At 49.0% G+C, this 17093-nt stretch overlaps 1 protein-coding gene across 7 annotated transcripts in view; it reads left to right on the plus strand.

Moving 5' to 3' along the window:
- dock4a (dedicator of cytokinesis 4a) overlaps positions 1 to 17093 on the plus strand; it is a 79505-nt gene that overhangs the window by 30693 nt on the left and 31719 nt on the right. For all 7 annotated transcript variants that reach the window (XM_029247145.1, XM_029247150.1, XM_029247147.1 and 4 more), the window contains exons 3-15: positions 104 to 144; positions 1053 to 1108; positions 1615 to 1711; positions 2254 to 2402; positions 2574 to 2658; positions 4677 to 4828; positions 9671 to 9752; positions 9962 to 10022; positions 10109 to 10241; positions 11417 to 11505; positions 14909 to 15034; positions 15462 to 15586; positions 16261 to 16423. In XM_029247145.1, coding sequence (XP_029102978.1) covers positions 104 to 144; positions 1053 to 1108; positions 1615 to 1711; positions 2254 to 2402; positions 2574 to 2658; positions 4677 to 4828; positions 9671 to 9752; positions 9962 to 10022; positions 10109 to 10241; positions 11417 to 11505; positions 14909 to 15034; positions 15462 to 15586; positions 16261 to 16423 — 1359 coding nt within the window. The remainder of the gene's footprint in view (positions 1 to 103; positions 145 to 1052; positions 1109 to 1614; positions 1712 to 2253; positions 2403 to 2573; positions 2659 to 4676; positions 4829 to 9670; positions 9753 to 9961; positions 10023 to 10108; positions 10242 to 11416; positions 11506 to 14908; positions 15035 to 15461; positions 15587 to 16260; positions 16424 to 17093) is intronic.

Raw genomic sequence — 17093 nt, forward strand, 5'->3', positions numbered from 1 at the left:
TGGGTGCGAGAGGAAATTAAAGGGTCCCGTCTGAAAGCGAGACGGAGGGAGCCGTGAAGGAACGAAAAGCAACCTTTGAAATGCTAATCTTGTCTTTCCTCAGGTTGGTACAGAGGGTTCGTTCTTAAGAATCCAAATGTCAAGGTGAGTCAACATGTTTTGAATATTTTATTAAGCATCCTTTTCTTTTTTGGGGGCTATTTTTGGAGTTCGCACGGGCGACCTCTTCTCTGCGACTCAGGCCCCGGCAGAGAACCGTTGCGTCGAAGGGTAACAGCCGCGCGCGTTAGGACGCGGGTTCAAATCCGGCTCACCTTCTCGCCGTGTTTGGAGCGTGGGCGGGAACCCACACAAACGTGTGTTGTGGTGAAGTGCGAGAACTAAAATTGCTCAAAGGGCCTGTTCGCGTTGTTTAGTCTGATGCTTTTCTCCAAAGCGACTTACAGTGTTAAGCTTCCAATTATTTACCCATTTATATCAGTGCTGTGGAGTCGGAAGCAATTATTGGGTTACTGGAGTCGGAGGTTTCGAGTACTGACTCCACAGCCCTGATTTGTACAACTAGGTGATTTTACTGGAGCAGGTTTAGGGTAAGTACCTTGCTCGAGGGTACTACAGCTGGAGGTGAGACTCGAACCTGCAACCTTTGGGACCAAAGGCAGCAGCTCTAACTGCTAGTTTACCAGCTGCCCCAGTTATACTGCTCTGCTTTATAGATGGGTTCAGGGTTCAGTGTAGTGTATCCAGCACTGTAAATCACCTTGGGTAAAGGTGTCTACTGAACGCTGGTTAATAATCATTGCAGTTCACTAAGGAGAAAAGCGTCTCAATAAATGTAAATGTAATTATATCTTACGGCCTTTAACGTGCACGCAGGCTACTCTTCGTCCAACCTTTCGTGTGCTTAATGCGTTATGTAAATGTTATGTTTGCACTGCTGAATAACGAAAGAATTGCGTAACAGTTTCCACGCGCTCTATTGTTATAACACTTCTGTGGTGTGTGTGTGTGTGTGTGTGTGTGTAACCAGCTCTTGTGTCTCTTGCTCTCAGGGAATTTTCCCGGCCTGTTACATTCACCTGAAAAATGCCCACATCAAGAATAAAGGGTAAGTAATGAGCGGCACCAAGAGCACTTGCTTATTATGTTCAATTGCAGACACAGTCAGGCAGAGGAAGAGTGAGTGTTGTGAACAGTGGAAAGAGAGTCATCTACCCCCTCCCCCCGTTACATCACTGACGCATAGGAGGTTGTGTCGGGCAGCATACTGGCCCAGCGAGCGACACTGCCGTCTCACAGCACCTGGGTGGTGCGAGAGGATGTGGGTTCGATCCCCGCTCAGTCTGTATGGAGTTTGCATGTTCTCCCCGTGTCTGTGTGGGTTTCCTCCGGGTGCTCTGGTTTCCTCCCACACTCCAAAGACATGCTGTTCAGTTTCCCCCATAGTGTGTGAGTGACAGAGAGAGTTTCACTAATATACTGGGTCACTAACCCATACAAGTAGTGTATCTAGCAGTGGAAGTCACCGCGGTGAAGAAGGTGTGTGGGCTCATAACACCGCATAGAGTTCATTGGAAGTTGCTTTGGAGAAAAGTGTCTGCGCTCGACCCACAGGCAGTTTGAGACAGTTATTCCCACCGAAGACTCGGTCATCACGGAGATGACGTCGACGCTGAGGGAGTGGGGTGCCATGTGGAAGCAGCTCTACGTGGTAAGTGGGGTGAGGCGCGGGGCTGGGGCTCGGTCATTGCAGACACGATGCCCTTGCTGAGCTACTGCATGGGGGATGGGTTTGGGGGTTGCGGGGTTTTTTTTACCTCTAGGCCAGGATAACGGGAGGATTTTCCTATCGGCATCTGTACTGTCTGGTATCAACCAAAGCCAGCAAGCAGCTGAGAGTTAAAGACTGATAGCATACTGAAGTCTTCATACTCATCATCAGCGCAGTCCCTTCACAGTACTGTACACAGCAGTACAGTACAGAGTGTGTTTAACAGTGTTTATCGAATCAGGTGCTATTATGCGAAAGAGATGACGCTGCTTATAATTTGACACTTTGATCGCAACAGGTCGATATTAATGGAAATAAATCAGTGTGGGCAGGTCTGACAGTTGCTTTTCTACGTAATTCATTCTGAGCTTCATTCCCTGAAACTTTAACCACCGTGCCACCCCAATAACCCCCGCCCCCCGGCTCAGTTTCTCGAAGCCCCACATGATGCAGTGCCGTCTCCCCCCCCCCCGTGTCCACAGAAGAACGAGGGAGACCTGTTCCACCGGCTGTGGCACGTGATGAACGAAGTGCTGGATCTTCGCAGGCAGGTGCTGGTGGGTCACCTGACGCAGGACCGCATGCGTGACGTCAAGCAGCACATCACAGCGCGACTCGACTGGGGCAACGAGTGAGTTATGGGGGGGGGGGGCACGGATGCCGACGGCGCCTGGCCAGCGATGTCCTGCAAAACGCAGCAAACGTGAAACTCCGAATCTGAGATGATGTGCTGATCGCTAGACGTGCGCAGAGTGAAATAAGGAGCGGACAGTGACACCGAGCCTCGTGTTCCTCTCCGCAGGCAGCTGGGTCTGGACTTAGTGCCCCGCAAGGAGTTTGCGATGGTCGACCCGGATGAGATCAGCGTCACGGAGCTGTACTCTCTGGTGGGTGGAGATGGCGCTGTCTGTGCTGCACCTCGCCGCTTCCAAACTCGGGGTTTCCATGGTAACTGTGGCTTGGCTGGAGGAGAAGGGTTCTTGCATATCTTGTGTATCATTTTTTCCATCTATGAAACCGAAGCCCTTCATCCTCTTCGGCGAACAAAGGGGTTCAAGTTGGCAGCACAGCGTACCAGATACTGTTAACGTACACAGCAAACCCCAGTCGTTGGAGTTGAGGGGAAAAGTAATCATTTACTATAGTCTACCACAGCTTACAGAACATCACAAGATTTTTGTAGTTAAGGTATTTGATTATGTTAAAGAAAGACCTCAGATAATCTGTAAGCCTAAGTTTTTGTAATATTGCAGGGAAGTTCCAACGAGTAAATCACAGTTGGTAACATCAGTAGTGTAACACTGCTGTTATTGCTGCTGGAAAAACACGGAAGTCAGATGTGAGCTGGACACAATGCTCTGTATGCTTTCAAAAATATATTTTAGGCATGACTATAATATCATTTTTCTAATGTTTGTAGCACAAATGATTTCTAGCTTCTCTTTTAAATTTCCATCCATCCATCTATCCATCCATCCATCCATCCCTACTTCTCCATTGCAGGGTTGTGAAGGCACAGAGTCTATCCAGGAAGCGTAGGGCATGAGGCAGCGTACACCAACATTTCGATAATTTGGCTCACGGATGTTTTTAAAGAAACGACGTCCACAAGAAGAGTCTTTGTAAAGCATATGAACACTGTGTAGTGTTATTAATCAACGTTTCGATTGTGAGTACAGGCTTTATAAAAGTAGTGTTTGAAAAAGGGCCCTGATAGGATCCCTCTAAAGCTGACATGGGGGGGTCCCACCGATCGCTGTCAACTTCCCACTGCCTCTTCACGATATCCCATATCAACTGGCTGCAACAGTCTTTAAATCTCAGTCACAAAATCTAAATCACAGCCTAAATAGTAGATTCTGCTCTTTTATATACAAGTTTAAACATGTTCATATTAATTCAGTTGACTCATGAAAAATCTTTAAAATGTGAATAGTGCTAGCGTTGTGTGGTTTATATACGTATGTTATATTTATCGCTGTCTAGTGCCACTATTAAACATGTATGCCGGTCGTCCTTTTTTCCAGGGTGAAGTAGAGGTGAATACATTCGATTTGGAGGGAAAATGGTCAAATTAACTATTTCCCACCGAAGAGGAAAAAAAATCTTTTGGGTTTAAGGCACCGAGTGTGTATTGTGTGTCCCAGAATGTGACACAAGGGGCAGTGCTGCTGTACACAGTACAATACCTGGCATGGAAGTGTAATGACAGTGTAATGACAGTGTAATGGGCGAAGACGCAGTTGTACCCAATAATACCCTGTTGCATAGAACAGCGGTATGTATTTTCACAAGCCGTTGAGTTGAGCGAGTTTGACTCAACGACGACTCGATGGAATCAGACTGTCTTTGTCCTGGGGAGGTGTGGGGGGCTCTTCAGCTAGAGCATTGCCCCCCCCTCCCCAGTTACTGTAGTCAACTGTAGTTCCTCATCCCTCATGGGAATCATCTCCCTGGGGTTTCTTAGCTGGGATCAGGGTATCGTCCTTGCTGCGGTGCCTCGTAGCGCCCTGCCGACACCAGCGCTCATCCGCCATGCGTCGGTAATCTCACGGAACCACGCAGCGACTGTTAAAGGAAGTCGAATCGATAGGATGTTATAGACCCTCGAGTTAAACGGTAAGACTCGACTCGGCTCACTGCTGTGAAGCCAAGGCTTCTGGAAGATGTGGCCCATTTCTTTGGAAAGATGCGCGCGGTAGTTTTCCCGAAGGCGGGTTTTAGGAGACAGCGGAAGAAGAGGCGTAGTTGTAGCAGCGTACATTTTAACTGCCGCTACCCTGCTTGCCTGTCCTGTTGCCCGCACGCCTTGCCGTCTTAAAAGTGTGTCGGTCGAAGGTCTCCGTGTCCCGCGTTCCGTTTCGGCCGGATCTGAGCGTCTGGCGTGTTCTGACCCGGTTAACAGATGGAACATCGGCACAGGAAGAAGGACGCCCCGGCCCCGGCGAGCACGCATCACCTGTTCGCCCAGGTCAAGAGCCTGATGAGCTCCAATCTGGGAGAGGATCTGGACGTCTTCTTCACCATCTACGACGGCAGGGAGAACCGCCCGCTCAGGTAAGCCGCCGCCGCCGCAAGCGTGAGGCTGGTCATCGCGGCAACTTCCGGAAGATATGTTGGGTTTAAATCTGGAAAAGCTCCTATCGTGGTTTTCACTAATTAAAGAAGGATGGCCGTGTTGTCCGGTACAGACGTCCCCGACTTAAAACGGGGTCACGTTCGGCGAAACCCATCGTCAGTCGAAAATATCGTAAGTTGAAAATTCATTTAATACACCTGACCTACCGAACATCATAGCCTAGCGCACGTGCGATGGCCATTACAGGCTTGCTGCCGCTGCCAGGCATCACAAGAGAGTATTGATCCCCATATCGTTTGCCCAGGGGGGGGGGGGTGGAAATCAAAATTCGAAGTATGGTTTCTACTGAATGTCCATCACCATCACAAAGTTGAAAAATCGTAAGTCGAGGAGCATCTGTATTTGAGACGGGGACTAAAATCACATCTTCGGTGGAGGGCAGACTTGCCAGGACCGTTAAGTCACTGACCCCGCATCCCGTGATGCGAACGCGCGAGTGTGAATGAATCGTCCGACTGCGAGCGACCTGAAGAGCGATGAAATTCAAACGGATGCCGAAACGCGGTACTTTTCGTAGAAACGTCCCGCTCGGCAGCTAACCAGCTTGGTCCTCGCGCGCTGCAGGTAACCACATAGCGTAGAGGGGATGTCTGGTCCTGAGGCCAGTTGCTTAGCAACCCTGCTCAGTGTAGCTAAAGTGGTTTCCTGCACTGGGTTCGCTGCGGTGGACCTTTGTGACTTTGCGTTCTGAGATCGTTCTCGGTTTACATCTCTTTTTGTCCCTGGTGCTTTATACTATCTGGACATACAGTACAACATTTTGTTAGTTATGTGGCTTTTTTTCTTCAAGTATTTTGACCATCACATTGTCACAGCCACTGTGGTTTTTATTTATTTATTTATTTATTTATTTATTTAAATGCTGGAACCTCATCCCTCGGGAATTGTCCCCCCTGGGGTTTCTCAGCCGGGATCAGGGTATTTTTTTTTTTTATGCAGAGGCTCAGGTTCTTGGGGAAACGATGATTTGAGGATGGCACTTCGATTGGGAGGTGGAGGTACAAATGGGTTTGATATGAAAAGGGGCTGAGCCCATTAATCGGAATTTAAGAGTTCATTTCATTCTGATCAGCCTTGTTTATGGACTTGCGGACCTGTTCCTTCCTCTCGCTGAGGTCCGACTTCCAATCGGAGGCACTTCTGTTATACTACGGTAACCCCTAAGTCATAAAAATCCACGAGGGTTCTGTTGAGGTCTTGAAATTTGCTTGAGGAGATTCAGACATCTCTAGATTACAAATCACACACACAGTCTGAAACCCCTTGTCCCAAGCGGGAGTCACGGGGAGCCGGAGCCCAACCCAGCAACACGGGGCGTAAGGCTAGAGGGGGAGGGGACACAACCAGGATGGGATGCCAGTCCATCGCAAGGTACCCCAAGCGGGACTCGAACCCCAGACCCACCACAGGGTAGGACCCGGGCAAACCCACTGCCCCACCGCGCCCCCCTAGATTATAAATGTGAAAGTTGATTTGGCACAGCTGGTAGTGTAGTGGTTACAGCTGCTGCCTTTGGACCCAACGGTTGCCGGTACAACCCCCACCTCTGGCTGTAGTACCTTTGAGCAAGGTACTTACCCTGAATTGCTCTGGTGAAATTACTCAGCTGTGTAAATAGGTAAATAATTGTAAATCGATTGACATTATAAATTGCTTTGGAGAAAAGCGTCAGCCGAATGAGTGTAATTTTGCTCCGAAAAGCTGAGTTCGGGGCTTTTAATCGCCGCCGAATCGGAGCACGGAGCTGTTCGCTGTGAATCCGAATGCAGGAGGCTTCAGAGCTTCATCTCAGCAGGTGTTGTTCCCCAGAGATGTTCGGGCTCCCTGTTTAAGGCCCTTTGTTGCTGACATTGCTCACTCTGCTACTTTTACCGTGCGGTGGAGGAAACGACTCTCGGTGCGTCTGAATGCGCCGCCGTGTCTCGCGCACGCGCGAAGCGGCGCGTCTGCAGTTTTCGTGCGTTTTTCGGGATAACGGCGCCCAAAGCGGACTTTCGTCACCCCGCGATTATGAAAAGCAAGCGTGTCACGCGAAAAGTTGAGGCGTGCGTAAACGCTCTCGCGTGCTTCGGTCCGGACTTTCGCCATTAAATCCCAGATTACCCGCTCGCGATGGAGTCGCCCCGGCTGCCCGGCCAAGGGGCCGTCGTTCAGGGAGCCGTTTGTTCCGGCAAATGTTCGTCGCAGAGTTTTCCTTTCAATCGTCGCCCTCTCTCTGTCCAAATGGCTCTTCGCTGCGGCCTCGGGAAGCTCCTATTGTCTCCCGGCGTTTCGCCGTCGCTCCTCCGATCCGTCCTCCTACCGGGTGTCCGCGGTTCTCATCTGTCATGAAGCTCGACTAATTCAAAGAGCGCGGCACGGTTCCAGCTCGAGCCGTCATCGGCCGTCGGCGGTAAAATCGTCTGAGTGTTTTTACTGTCGGCGTTTAACCGCTTCGCTGACTGCATTGTCATAAAAGTTAAGGCCCCCCCCAGCGGGTGATGGGAGCGAACCAGGCCTGTTGGGTGTGACTGGAGGAGCTTCTCAGTGATTAAGTCCTTGGACTTCTTGTACACGCTGCGGTCCGGTCCTTGGCTGCGGTGTCTCCTTCCCCCCTTGGGACGTCCTCAGAGCGGGGCAATGCGGTCGGCTCCCCGCCGACCGAGCCGTCTGCTGGAGGAGGGCCTCTCCGAGCCCCCGTTCCTCAAGCCCGACAAACGCGTCCAACACACCCGGAAACACCAACGGTGTCTCAGGTCTGTTGAGTTTTCTGGGGGCGGGGGATGAATTAAGAGTTATATAATGAATAATGAGGGACAGTAGTAAAAATGAAGCACGTTTTGGTCGTGTTGTTGGAAAGCCATTTGGTCACGTCATGAGCTGCGTATACTTTTGACACACACACACCCGCGCCGCAATTTTGCCAAGGGTCTGTCTGGTAGAGCCCTTCCTACCAGGTGTGTGATTGGATTCTGCATCACTGACAGTCAGCTGTCTGGGGACAGCAGGGTCTTTCTCTACACGCTGCCTGCTGACAAATCTGTCGTAACTCCCAGGGTCCCGCTCACGTCCTCGTCGCTGCTAGACGCGTCACAGTAGGAGTCATGGAGATCATTGTAGTTCGCTATACCACCGCCGCATCATCCATCACTGCTGTGCCCATGGGTACCGTGCCACCAATCTGTCACCAGGGCACGAGATTGACAAGCAGTAGTGGGGGTACGGGTTGCCCAAGTACGTGTCCCTCCCAAATGAGCCTCTCTGCGTAACCTTGACTCTTTATTCTTGTCCTTTCCTCGTTAACCTCTTGTATAACTGGAAGTTGGTACAACAGGGTTGCAGGTTTACATTTCCATTTATTTATGTAGCAGACGCTTTTTTCCAAAGCAACTTCCAATTAACTCTATGTAGTGTTATGGGCCCACACACCTTACTCACCGCGGTGATTTACACTGCTAGATACACTACTTACGCTGGGTGACTCATCCATACATCAGTGGAACACATACACACTCTCTCTCTGTCACTCACACACTATGGGTGAACCTGAACAGCATGTCTTTGGAATGTGAGAGGAAACCAGAGCACCCGGAAGAAAACCCACACAGACTGAGTGGGGATCAAACCCACGTCCTCTCACACCACCCAGACGCTGTGAAACAGCAGGGCTGCTTGCTGTGCCACTCAAAATGGAACTACATTTATATTTATTCATTTAGCCAATGCTTTTCTCCAAAGTGACTTAGGATTATTCCCCGTTTATTCTGCTGGGTAATTTTACTGGAGCAATTTAAGATAAGTACCTTGCTCAAGTGTACTATAAATAGGGATTTGAACCTGTGACCTTCAGGTCTAAAGGCAGCAGCTTTTATTACTGTGCTACCAGCTGCCCCGTTAGTTGCAGCATAAAGTCAATGTCAACTTTATTGTCATTCCCGCAATATGCTTAGGACATAGATAGGAGTGAAGTAGCATTTCCATTGGACCACGGTGTGAACCTAGAGAACAACATCTACCATTACTACTAATTTACAATATAACTACAAAACTAAAATCACTCTAGGGTGAAGTGCAGTGATACGTTCAGCGTGATAAGTAGAAATATAAAGAGACCGTACAGGAGTGCAAAAAAGTAAGTTTTCTTGTGCAATAATTGTTTATGTAAATGAGCGATAGTGCAACTTAATGTAGGTCGATACAGAATGTATTTAAGAAATACAGAAGCTGTACTTGGCATGGACATCGATTCCAATGAGGTTCCAGCAGAAACGGTCAGTGGCATGAAAAGGACATTGTGTACAGTCTGTATTAAAGTGGGTGGGGTCGGAGTTCAATACAGTTGTACCACTGAGCATTAAAGAGGGACATCCAGCTCCACAATGTACTGTATATAAATGACCGTTTCAAACAACGATGTTTGGAAGCTGTAATCGTGACCCGTGAGTAACACCTTTACTCTTAAGTGTCTCTGAAATGTCATCATGTCTCTAAGGAGCCTCTCCGGGTGAGGAGGAATGAGCGGAGCACGGCTGCGCGTCTTCGGTTTCGTCGGCCGGACCACGACCGATGGTCCAAGTGCTGCGCGCGCGGTCTCTCGTGAATGGAATAGGTCTTCGCTGCAAGCGGGACTTGTTCCGCACCGCCGCACGCTGTCGTAGATCGAGACGAGCAAAGCACCGCGTACGATGAGCGGCGGGGGGTCCGCGGCCTACTTCTGCGACGGGTCATCCTGCGGATGCATGAAGGCCTCTCCATGTTTGATTCTCTTATCTTTTTTCCAGCGAAAGGTTCTTTGTGAGGCTGAATAAACAAGGGGTGCCCAAATCGCCGGAAAAGACCGAGAAACAGTGCACCCTCTTTGTGGTGAGTCTATAGCTCTTATTCAACGTGGGAGAACTTGCCTACGGTGGCCACGCTTAATGAAGTTGAGCTCGATCGTTCGCGTATGTTATGCATTGTGTCGTGAGCGGCGGAGAACCCCGGTGTTTGCGTGACGCGGATGCGAACCTGTGAACTACGAACATTGCAGCTGTTGTCAATAAACCATCCGTCTGCGCTTTTCTTTTGCTCAGGACTTGGGGAGCAGCGACCTAAGGAAGGACGTCTACATTGTGGTTCACATCATACGAATCGGTAAGCCACGCGAGGTACATGACGCGCGGCGTGGTGCTTTTGTGACGGGGCGGAACGCGGTTACCGTTTGCGTGTCTTGGCTGCAGGCCGCATGGGGGCTGGGGAGAAGAAGAACGCGAACAGCACACAGTACCGCCGGCCCTTCGGCTGCGCGCTCGTCAGCGTGGCCGACCTGCTCACCGCCGACCACAAGGACGACCACCTCCTGAAGGTGTACACGTGAGTGGGCGGCTCCTCCTCTCCGTCACCCTCCCCGTTCTGGGCTGCGGTGCAGCTGCACGCCCACGGAATGGTTGGGAACATGAGGATCTGGACTTTAACTCGAACTTTAAATTGTGATTTGATCTCAGATTTGGGGCACGAACTGTGATTTGATCTCGGATTTGGTGTATGAATTGTGATTTGATCTCAGATTTGGTGAATGAATTGTGATTTGATCTCAGATTTGGAACACGAATTGTAATCTGACCTCAGATTTGGGGCACGAATTGTGATTTGATCTCGGTTTGCTGTATGAATTGTGATTTGATCTCAGATTTGGGGCACGAATTGTGATTTGATCTCGGGTTTGGTGTATGAATTGTGATTTGATCTCGGGTTTGGTGTATGAATTGTGATTTGATCTCAGGTTTGGAGCACGAATTGTGATTTGATCTCAGGTTTGGGGCACAGATTGTAATTTGACCTCAGATTTGGGGCACGAATTGTAATCTGACCTCAGATTTGGGGCACGAATTGTGATTTGATCTCAGATTTGGGGCACGAATTGTGATTTGATCTCGGGTTTGGTGTATGAATTGTGATTTGATCTCGGGTTTGGTGTATGAATTGTGATTTGATCTCAGGTTTGGAGCACGAATTGTGATTTGATCTCAGGTTTGGGGCACAGATTGTAATTTGACCTCAGATTTGGGGCACAAATTGTGATTTGATCTCGGGTTTGGTGTATGAATTGTGATTTGATCTCAGGTTTGGTGAATGAATTGTGATTTGATCTCAGATTTGGAACACGAATTGTAATCTGACCTCAGATTTGGGGCACGAATTGTGATTTGATCTCGGTTTGGTGTATGAATTGTGATTTGATCTCAGATTTGGGGCACAGATTGTAATTTGACCTCAGATTTGGGGCACGAATTGTGATTTGATCTCAGGTTTGGTGTATGAATTGTGATTTGATCTCAGATTTGGAGCACGAATTGTAATCTGACCTCAGATTTGGTGTATGAATTGTGATTTGATCTTGGTTTGGTGTATGAATTGTGATTTGATCTCAGATTTGGGGCACAGATTGTAATTTGATCTCGGTTTGGTGTATGAATTGTGATTTGATCTCAGATTTGAGGCACGAATTGTGATTTGATCGCCTGTGTGAATCCATATTTACCCTACAGATGCAACACAGAGAGCGAATGGTATCAAATCCACGAGAACATCATCCGCAAGGTGAACTCCAGATACAACCTCAGCGGCTCTAATGCTGGTAAGAAGTTCTGTACTGAGACATGGTTCTGTTATGGTCGGCCAAAACCAAGGCATAATGGAGTAAACGCAAGGAGGTTGTCCTTGGAATGAAATCAAACACACCAATGGGTCAAGGTTCTGGATATGTGAAACATGAAACTAAAGCTCTTTATATCGCCATTTAGAGAGGTGAAGATTATACTTATGATTTATGATATTGCTGTCATAGCTGGAGTTCTTTCTATGCCGATATTGCTGAAGAGATATTTCTGGCAGCGGTTTGTGAGTGAAATGTCAACATGTCTCCTAGCAACAGGCGCTGCGGTGAATGCACCTCCCTGGGCGTCGCTACCTACGAAAGCGGCGCGAGAAGCTCAAAGTATTAGGAATTAGAACTTGTCAAATCACATTATATAAGCGTGCGTACAGGCGGCTTTCTGCAGGGCCGAGAGCGCGGCTGTTGTGTGTCTTCTCGCTCGGGTTCGACGCTCAGGCTGACTGCGTATTGATAAAGTGTAACTACTGTACTCGAGATAAAGGGATTAGCGCGCTGAGTGGTGTAAGAGGAACCCCGAAGCTGCCAATCTTCTTCAGCACATCGCTGCGCTCCTGCATCGTGCTCGTTTTGGGCTTTTTGTCTCCTGCCTCATCTCGTCGACGGCATGTGCGTCTCAGCAGGGGGGAGGCCGAGCGAAAGGCATGTTCGCGTGTACCTGCTCGTTGTCTTCTGATCGGTCGTTTGCAGTGACCTCAAAGCCATTGTGGGTTTTAATGTAGATTGCTGCATCGGCGGCTTTCTGGGTCCAGTCCAGTGACCTTTTACATTTATTTATCAGACACTTTTCTCCAAAGCAACTTCCAGCGAACTCTATGTAGTGCTATCAGCCCACACACCTTATTCACCGTGGTAACTTACACTGGGTCACTCATCCATACATCAGTGGAACACACACACACTCCCTGTGTCACTCACACACTATGGGGAACCTGGACAGCATGTCTTTGGAGTGTGGGAGGAAACCAGAGCACCCAAAGACATACACTGCTAGATACACTACGTACACTGGGTCACTCATCCAGACATCAGTGGAACACACATACACTCTCTCTGTCACTCACACACTATGGGTGAACCGGAACAGTATGTCTTTGGAGTGTGGGAGGAAACCAGAGCACACAGAGGAAACTCACACAAACTGAGTGGGGGTCGAACTCACATCCTCTTGCACCACCCAGGCGCTGTGAGACAGCAGCGCTACTCACTGTGCTGCCGTTCCACCCGTTTTATTGGTCACGGTGGCAGAATCCAGTGCCGTCTGCTCCAACCACACGGTGACATCCGTTGTGCTGAATTCGGGAAATCTGTTTGGTCGGTCATTTCTGCGCTCAGACACATGACGAGAGATGGGTGTCAGCAATCGCGCATCAGAGTACCACCAGTCCTTTTCAGTGTAGTCACCTTTTTATTTCTTTAGTGTGGTAAAACCCATTCCCTCTTGATTTAGAAGTAATGATACAGCGAATGGACACATTTTTATTTCTGATCAATTTTTGCTTGTAGTTGGTTTTAAATTATGCATTAATTTTTAACTGTGTAGCTTACAAAATGCTCAGAAAATGACAGCTTTTTTTATGCAGGTAACATTACACAATGTAACAAATTTTATTGTAGTTTTTTTTTTTTTTTGCATTTTCCAGTCAATTTTGTTACAATAAACATACTTTTGACATTAGTTCATACTATATTTCAGTTTGTAGAAAAAATATTCCACATTCTTGAAATGAGCAATTTTTGGCAAATTTTGGCACCAAGTTCCACACACCGAGAATTCCAATACCTTTTAGGATCTGATACTTTCTAGAATGTTCTGGTCCCTTCTAGAATCATCCAACGTCTGTAAAGCACCAAACTGAACTGACACTCTAGAAGAACTACTGGTATTTCTGTAATCGGTAAACTTCAAGTAATCGTAATCAACGCAAAAATCGACATAACTAAGAACTTTGAAAAATTTCGTTGCGTTATTATCATCATCATTATTATTATTTACAAATATGGGAATTGAAACCTTGAAACGTCATCCAGATAAACGAAGGAGAAAAAAAAAAAAAATGCTTTCCTTAAAGTTCTCAAAAAATTTGACAGGTTCATTAATTCGGTACCATTCTTGTTCACGTCTTAATTTCATAAAAAGCAAATATACTTTACTTTGTTTCCACGCTTGCCGTCATCACCCAGCTTTGCCCCGGAAAAGAACGGCCTCCCACTACTTTCTCAGCTCGCTGCGGTTAATTTAAGCGACGCGCTGCCTCTGTGACAATGAGATGTTTGTGTAACGGCTCGCATAATTAAGCGGCTGGACTCCAGGCGCTTGTTGTCGGGGGAACAATTAGGATGCGAGGGGCCGTCCGCTTCGGAAGGAGAGGGGAGCGGGCCTCCTTTCAGACCGGCGCGTTCACCTGCCTCTCGCTCCTCCGTAATGAGGAAGAGGAAGGTCGGGGACTCTCGAAGACGCAATGCAGCCGGGATGATGGGACGGCGCTCCTAATTAGGCGCGGAACGAAACATACACACCGTGTTACCGCGCACCCCGCTTAGCAGGTGTGTGTTGTGGCTTCAGAGAGAGAGAGAGAGTGGGAGAGTCGCACCTTTGTTGTCCAAAGACGGGGAAAGAAAAGGGGCCTGTTTGCCTGCTACTGCTTCGGAAGTGTCCGGAATAGCAATGAAGTGCGGCTGGCAGGTTGCGCAGGAGCTCCGAGCTGCGGAGCGGTGTGTGTTTTACCGAATGAAAAGACAAAGCCGCACATTCGCAAGGAGGGAAAGGATTCCCAGGCCCAGCGAGACAGTTTCGCCCTCCAGTCATACAGAATGTTGATCACGTAACGAAAGCGGGAGCGCTCGGGCTGTCGGGGGAGCCGTCGCGCTCGCTGGCGTGATGCCGGGGGGGGGGGAGCTCGTCCTCGGCGCCGCGATCAGAGCGCCACGGTCGTTCCGTGGGGCCCGGCACCGAATCGTGTCGCGAACTGAAACCCAGGGAGTCCCGGGTTGCGGAAAACACACACGCACACACTCACGCTCTGCAGATGCACCCGTACGCCCAGGCGCCACAGCGAGGCGGAAGCGAAGCAGCGGAGAGGAGGTCTCAGAGCGGCACACTTTGGCAGAGCCATCCCTCATTTTCCAGGTCAACAGTCGGTGACACAGAAACACCGTGGTGCCTTTCCGATAACATCCTATTCTTACACTCCATAAATGACAAAATATTCCGTTTTTCCCACACGTTCCTTAATTTCGGAGCAGAGCTCGCTGTGGCGCGAGACCCGTGCTTTGTGATGTAATGTGCCGTTCCGACTGGTTTGGATGCTGCGCCGCGGTTCTGCGGTCCCACCGTCCCTCCCACCGTGGTCCTCTCTGCTGGCAGGCTTGGCGGTTTCCCTGCAGCTGCTCCACGGGGACATCGAGCAGATCCGCCGCGAGTACATGGCGCTCTTCACCCGCGGCATCGCCATCACCAAGAAGCTCGGCTTCTCCGACATCATCATGCCAGGTGAGCCCTCCAAATCCCACGGGGTGTAGGGTTATACCTTCAATGTGTTCGTAGTTGACTGCATGCGGGCGGGATTCCGTCCGTCGGTCCTCACCTAGTGGGGTCTGGAACGCAAGAGTGACCCGGCAACGCACCGGGCCAGACCTCGTGCCGCCCTTTTGCGGGGTGAACGCGCTGAGCCGAAGGACCTGGTCTCACTCCTAACGGACCCTCATAGCCAAGTGATCGCTTTTTACCTGGCTTTCCTTCCAATGTCACACTTTCGCCGTTGGTCTTTCGTCGCTCGCAGGTCGGTATGAACGAGGCATGGGTTCAACGCGGGGCTTTAATGGCACTTGCTGTCGTGGTTCCTCGGGGAGATGGGTGACAAATGGAGGACACCCAAGTGAGCGAGCAACCAGTAGCTTCCTCTTGGCTCTCTTTGCAGGTGAAATGAGAAATGACCTGTACGTCACCTTGGAGAGGGGCGAGTTTGAGAAAGGAGGCAAGAGCGTGGCCAGAAACGTGGAGGTTACCGTGTGCGTGCTGGATGCCGACGGGCTCGTGCTCAAGGTGAAGGCCTCTTCTTTTTCCTGAAACGATGTGGACCCCTCTGTTGATTTGACAGTCGCTTTTCTTTTTGCCTTTTGTGTTATTTAGCCATAAAGGGGAATTAACTGTACGCTTCGTAACCGCAGATCCGTTTTTCTATCGATGTTGAGAACTTTTTTTCCCCCTTTCAGTAAAGTGCTTTATGATTGCTTTTGAAAATGCACTCTTTGGAAATCTATTTTGATTGGCTGATTTACTATTTACTGATACAGTAGTCTCCCCTTATCTAAAGGGGATATGTTCCAAGACCCCCAATGGATGCCTGAAACCGCGGATAGTACTGACCCCTGTATATACTATGTTTTTTCCTATACGTACATAGCTATGATAAAGTTTAATTTATAAATTAAGCACAATAAGTATTTTTTAAATAATTTTTTTTCATTTAGAGTTTGAATTTTTAATTTCTTATTTATTTCTGAAATTTTTCATTTAATATTTTTGGGCTGCAGTTCACCACAGTTCACTGAAACTGCAGAAAGCGAACCCGCGGATAAGGGGGGATTGCTGTATAGTATTACCTTGACACTCTCATGTATTTTCATGCGAAAAAAGTAGTATTTACCAGTCTAGTGCCTGAGGCAATTTGCTTTCTAGGATTTGACACTGCAGCCTTCTGGTCACTGTTCCTCCAGGGCTCTGTGTGGGCTGGATCTGGGGAGTCAGGCGCTGATGAGTACCATTCCATAGTGTTGTATCACAACAACAGTCCGCGCTGGGCAGAGCAGATTAAACTACCCCTCCCCGTGGACAAGTTCAGGGGTTCACATATGCGCTTTGAGTTCCGCCACTGCTCCAGTAAGTGCCATGCCTTCACCTTCCTAATGGGATGTGTGTTGGGGCGGGACGGGGTGGGGATGGGCATTGGGCCGGGGCAGGTGGGGTTGGGCTTCCCTCGGAGATGGGTTTCTGATAACATTTCATTATTCATGGTTTGTGGCCCCGGGGATGTATAAGCCTAATAGAGGCTTAATTTGTGAGCGAGGCACTTCAAAGGTAGAGGTGGGATCTTCCCATTAGCCAGCAGGTGCATATGGCGCTCCAGCCTTGGCAGTTTTGCCTAGGCTCATGAAAGCTTCGCTGTGTCCTTTTAGCCGGAAAAGAGCCTTTTGGTGTGCGAAATGAGGATTAGCGGGGGTGGAGATTGAAAGTGACAGACAGTAACAGCCTCAAGCCCACAAGCAGCAGCATATGTTCGGCTTAGGAAGATGTTGAGAGTTTGGGAAGGCAGGGAACTGAGTACTACAGTGGACATGTGACCTCTAAAACTGGATTGCTGAAGAGTGGAAAAATGCTGACAAATCTTGATTGTCTTTATGACATACAAATCACGGGGTCACAGTTTGATGTGAATCCATGGACCCATCCTGCTTGGAGTCAATGGTGCAGATTTGTGGTGGTGTAATGCTCCGGGGAACTTTTTCTTGGCACACATGGTTTTTACTACCCACAAGATATCATTTGAATG

Source organism: Scleropages formosus, chromosome 21, assembly GCF_900964775.1.
Source record: "Scleropages formosus chromosome 21, fSclFor1.1, whole genome shotgun sequence".
NCBI lineage: Eukaryota > Metazoa > Chordata > Actinopteri > Osteoglossiformes > Osteoglossidae > Scleropages > Scleropages formosus.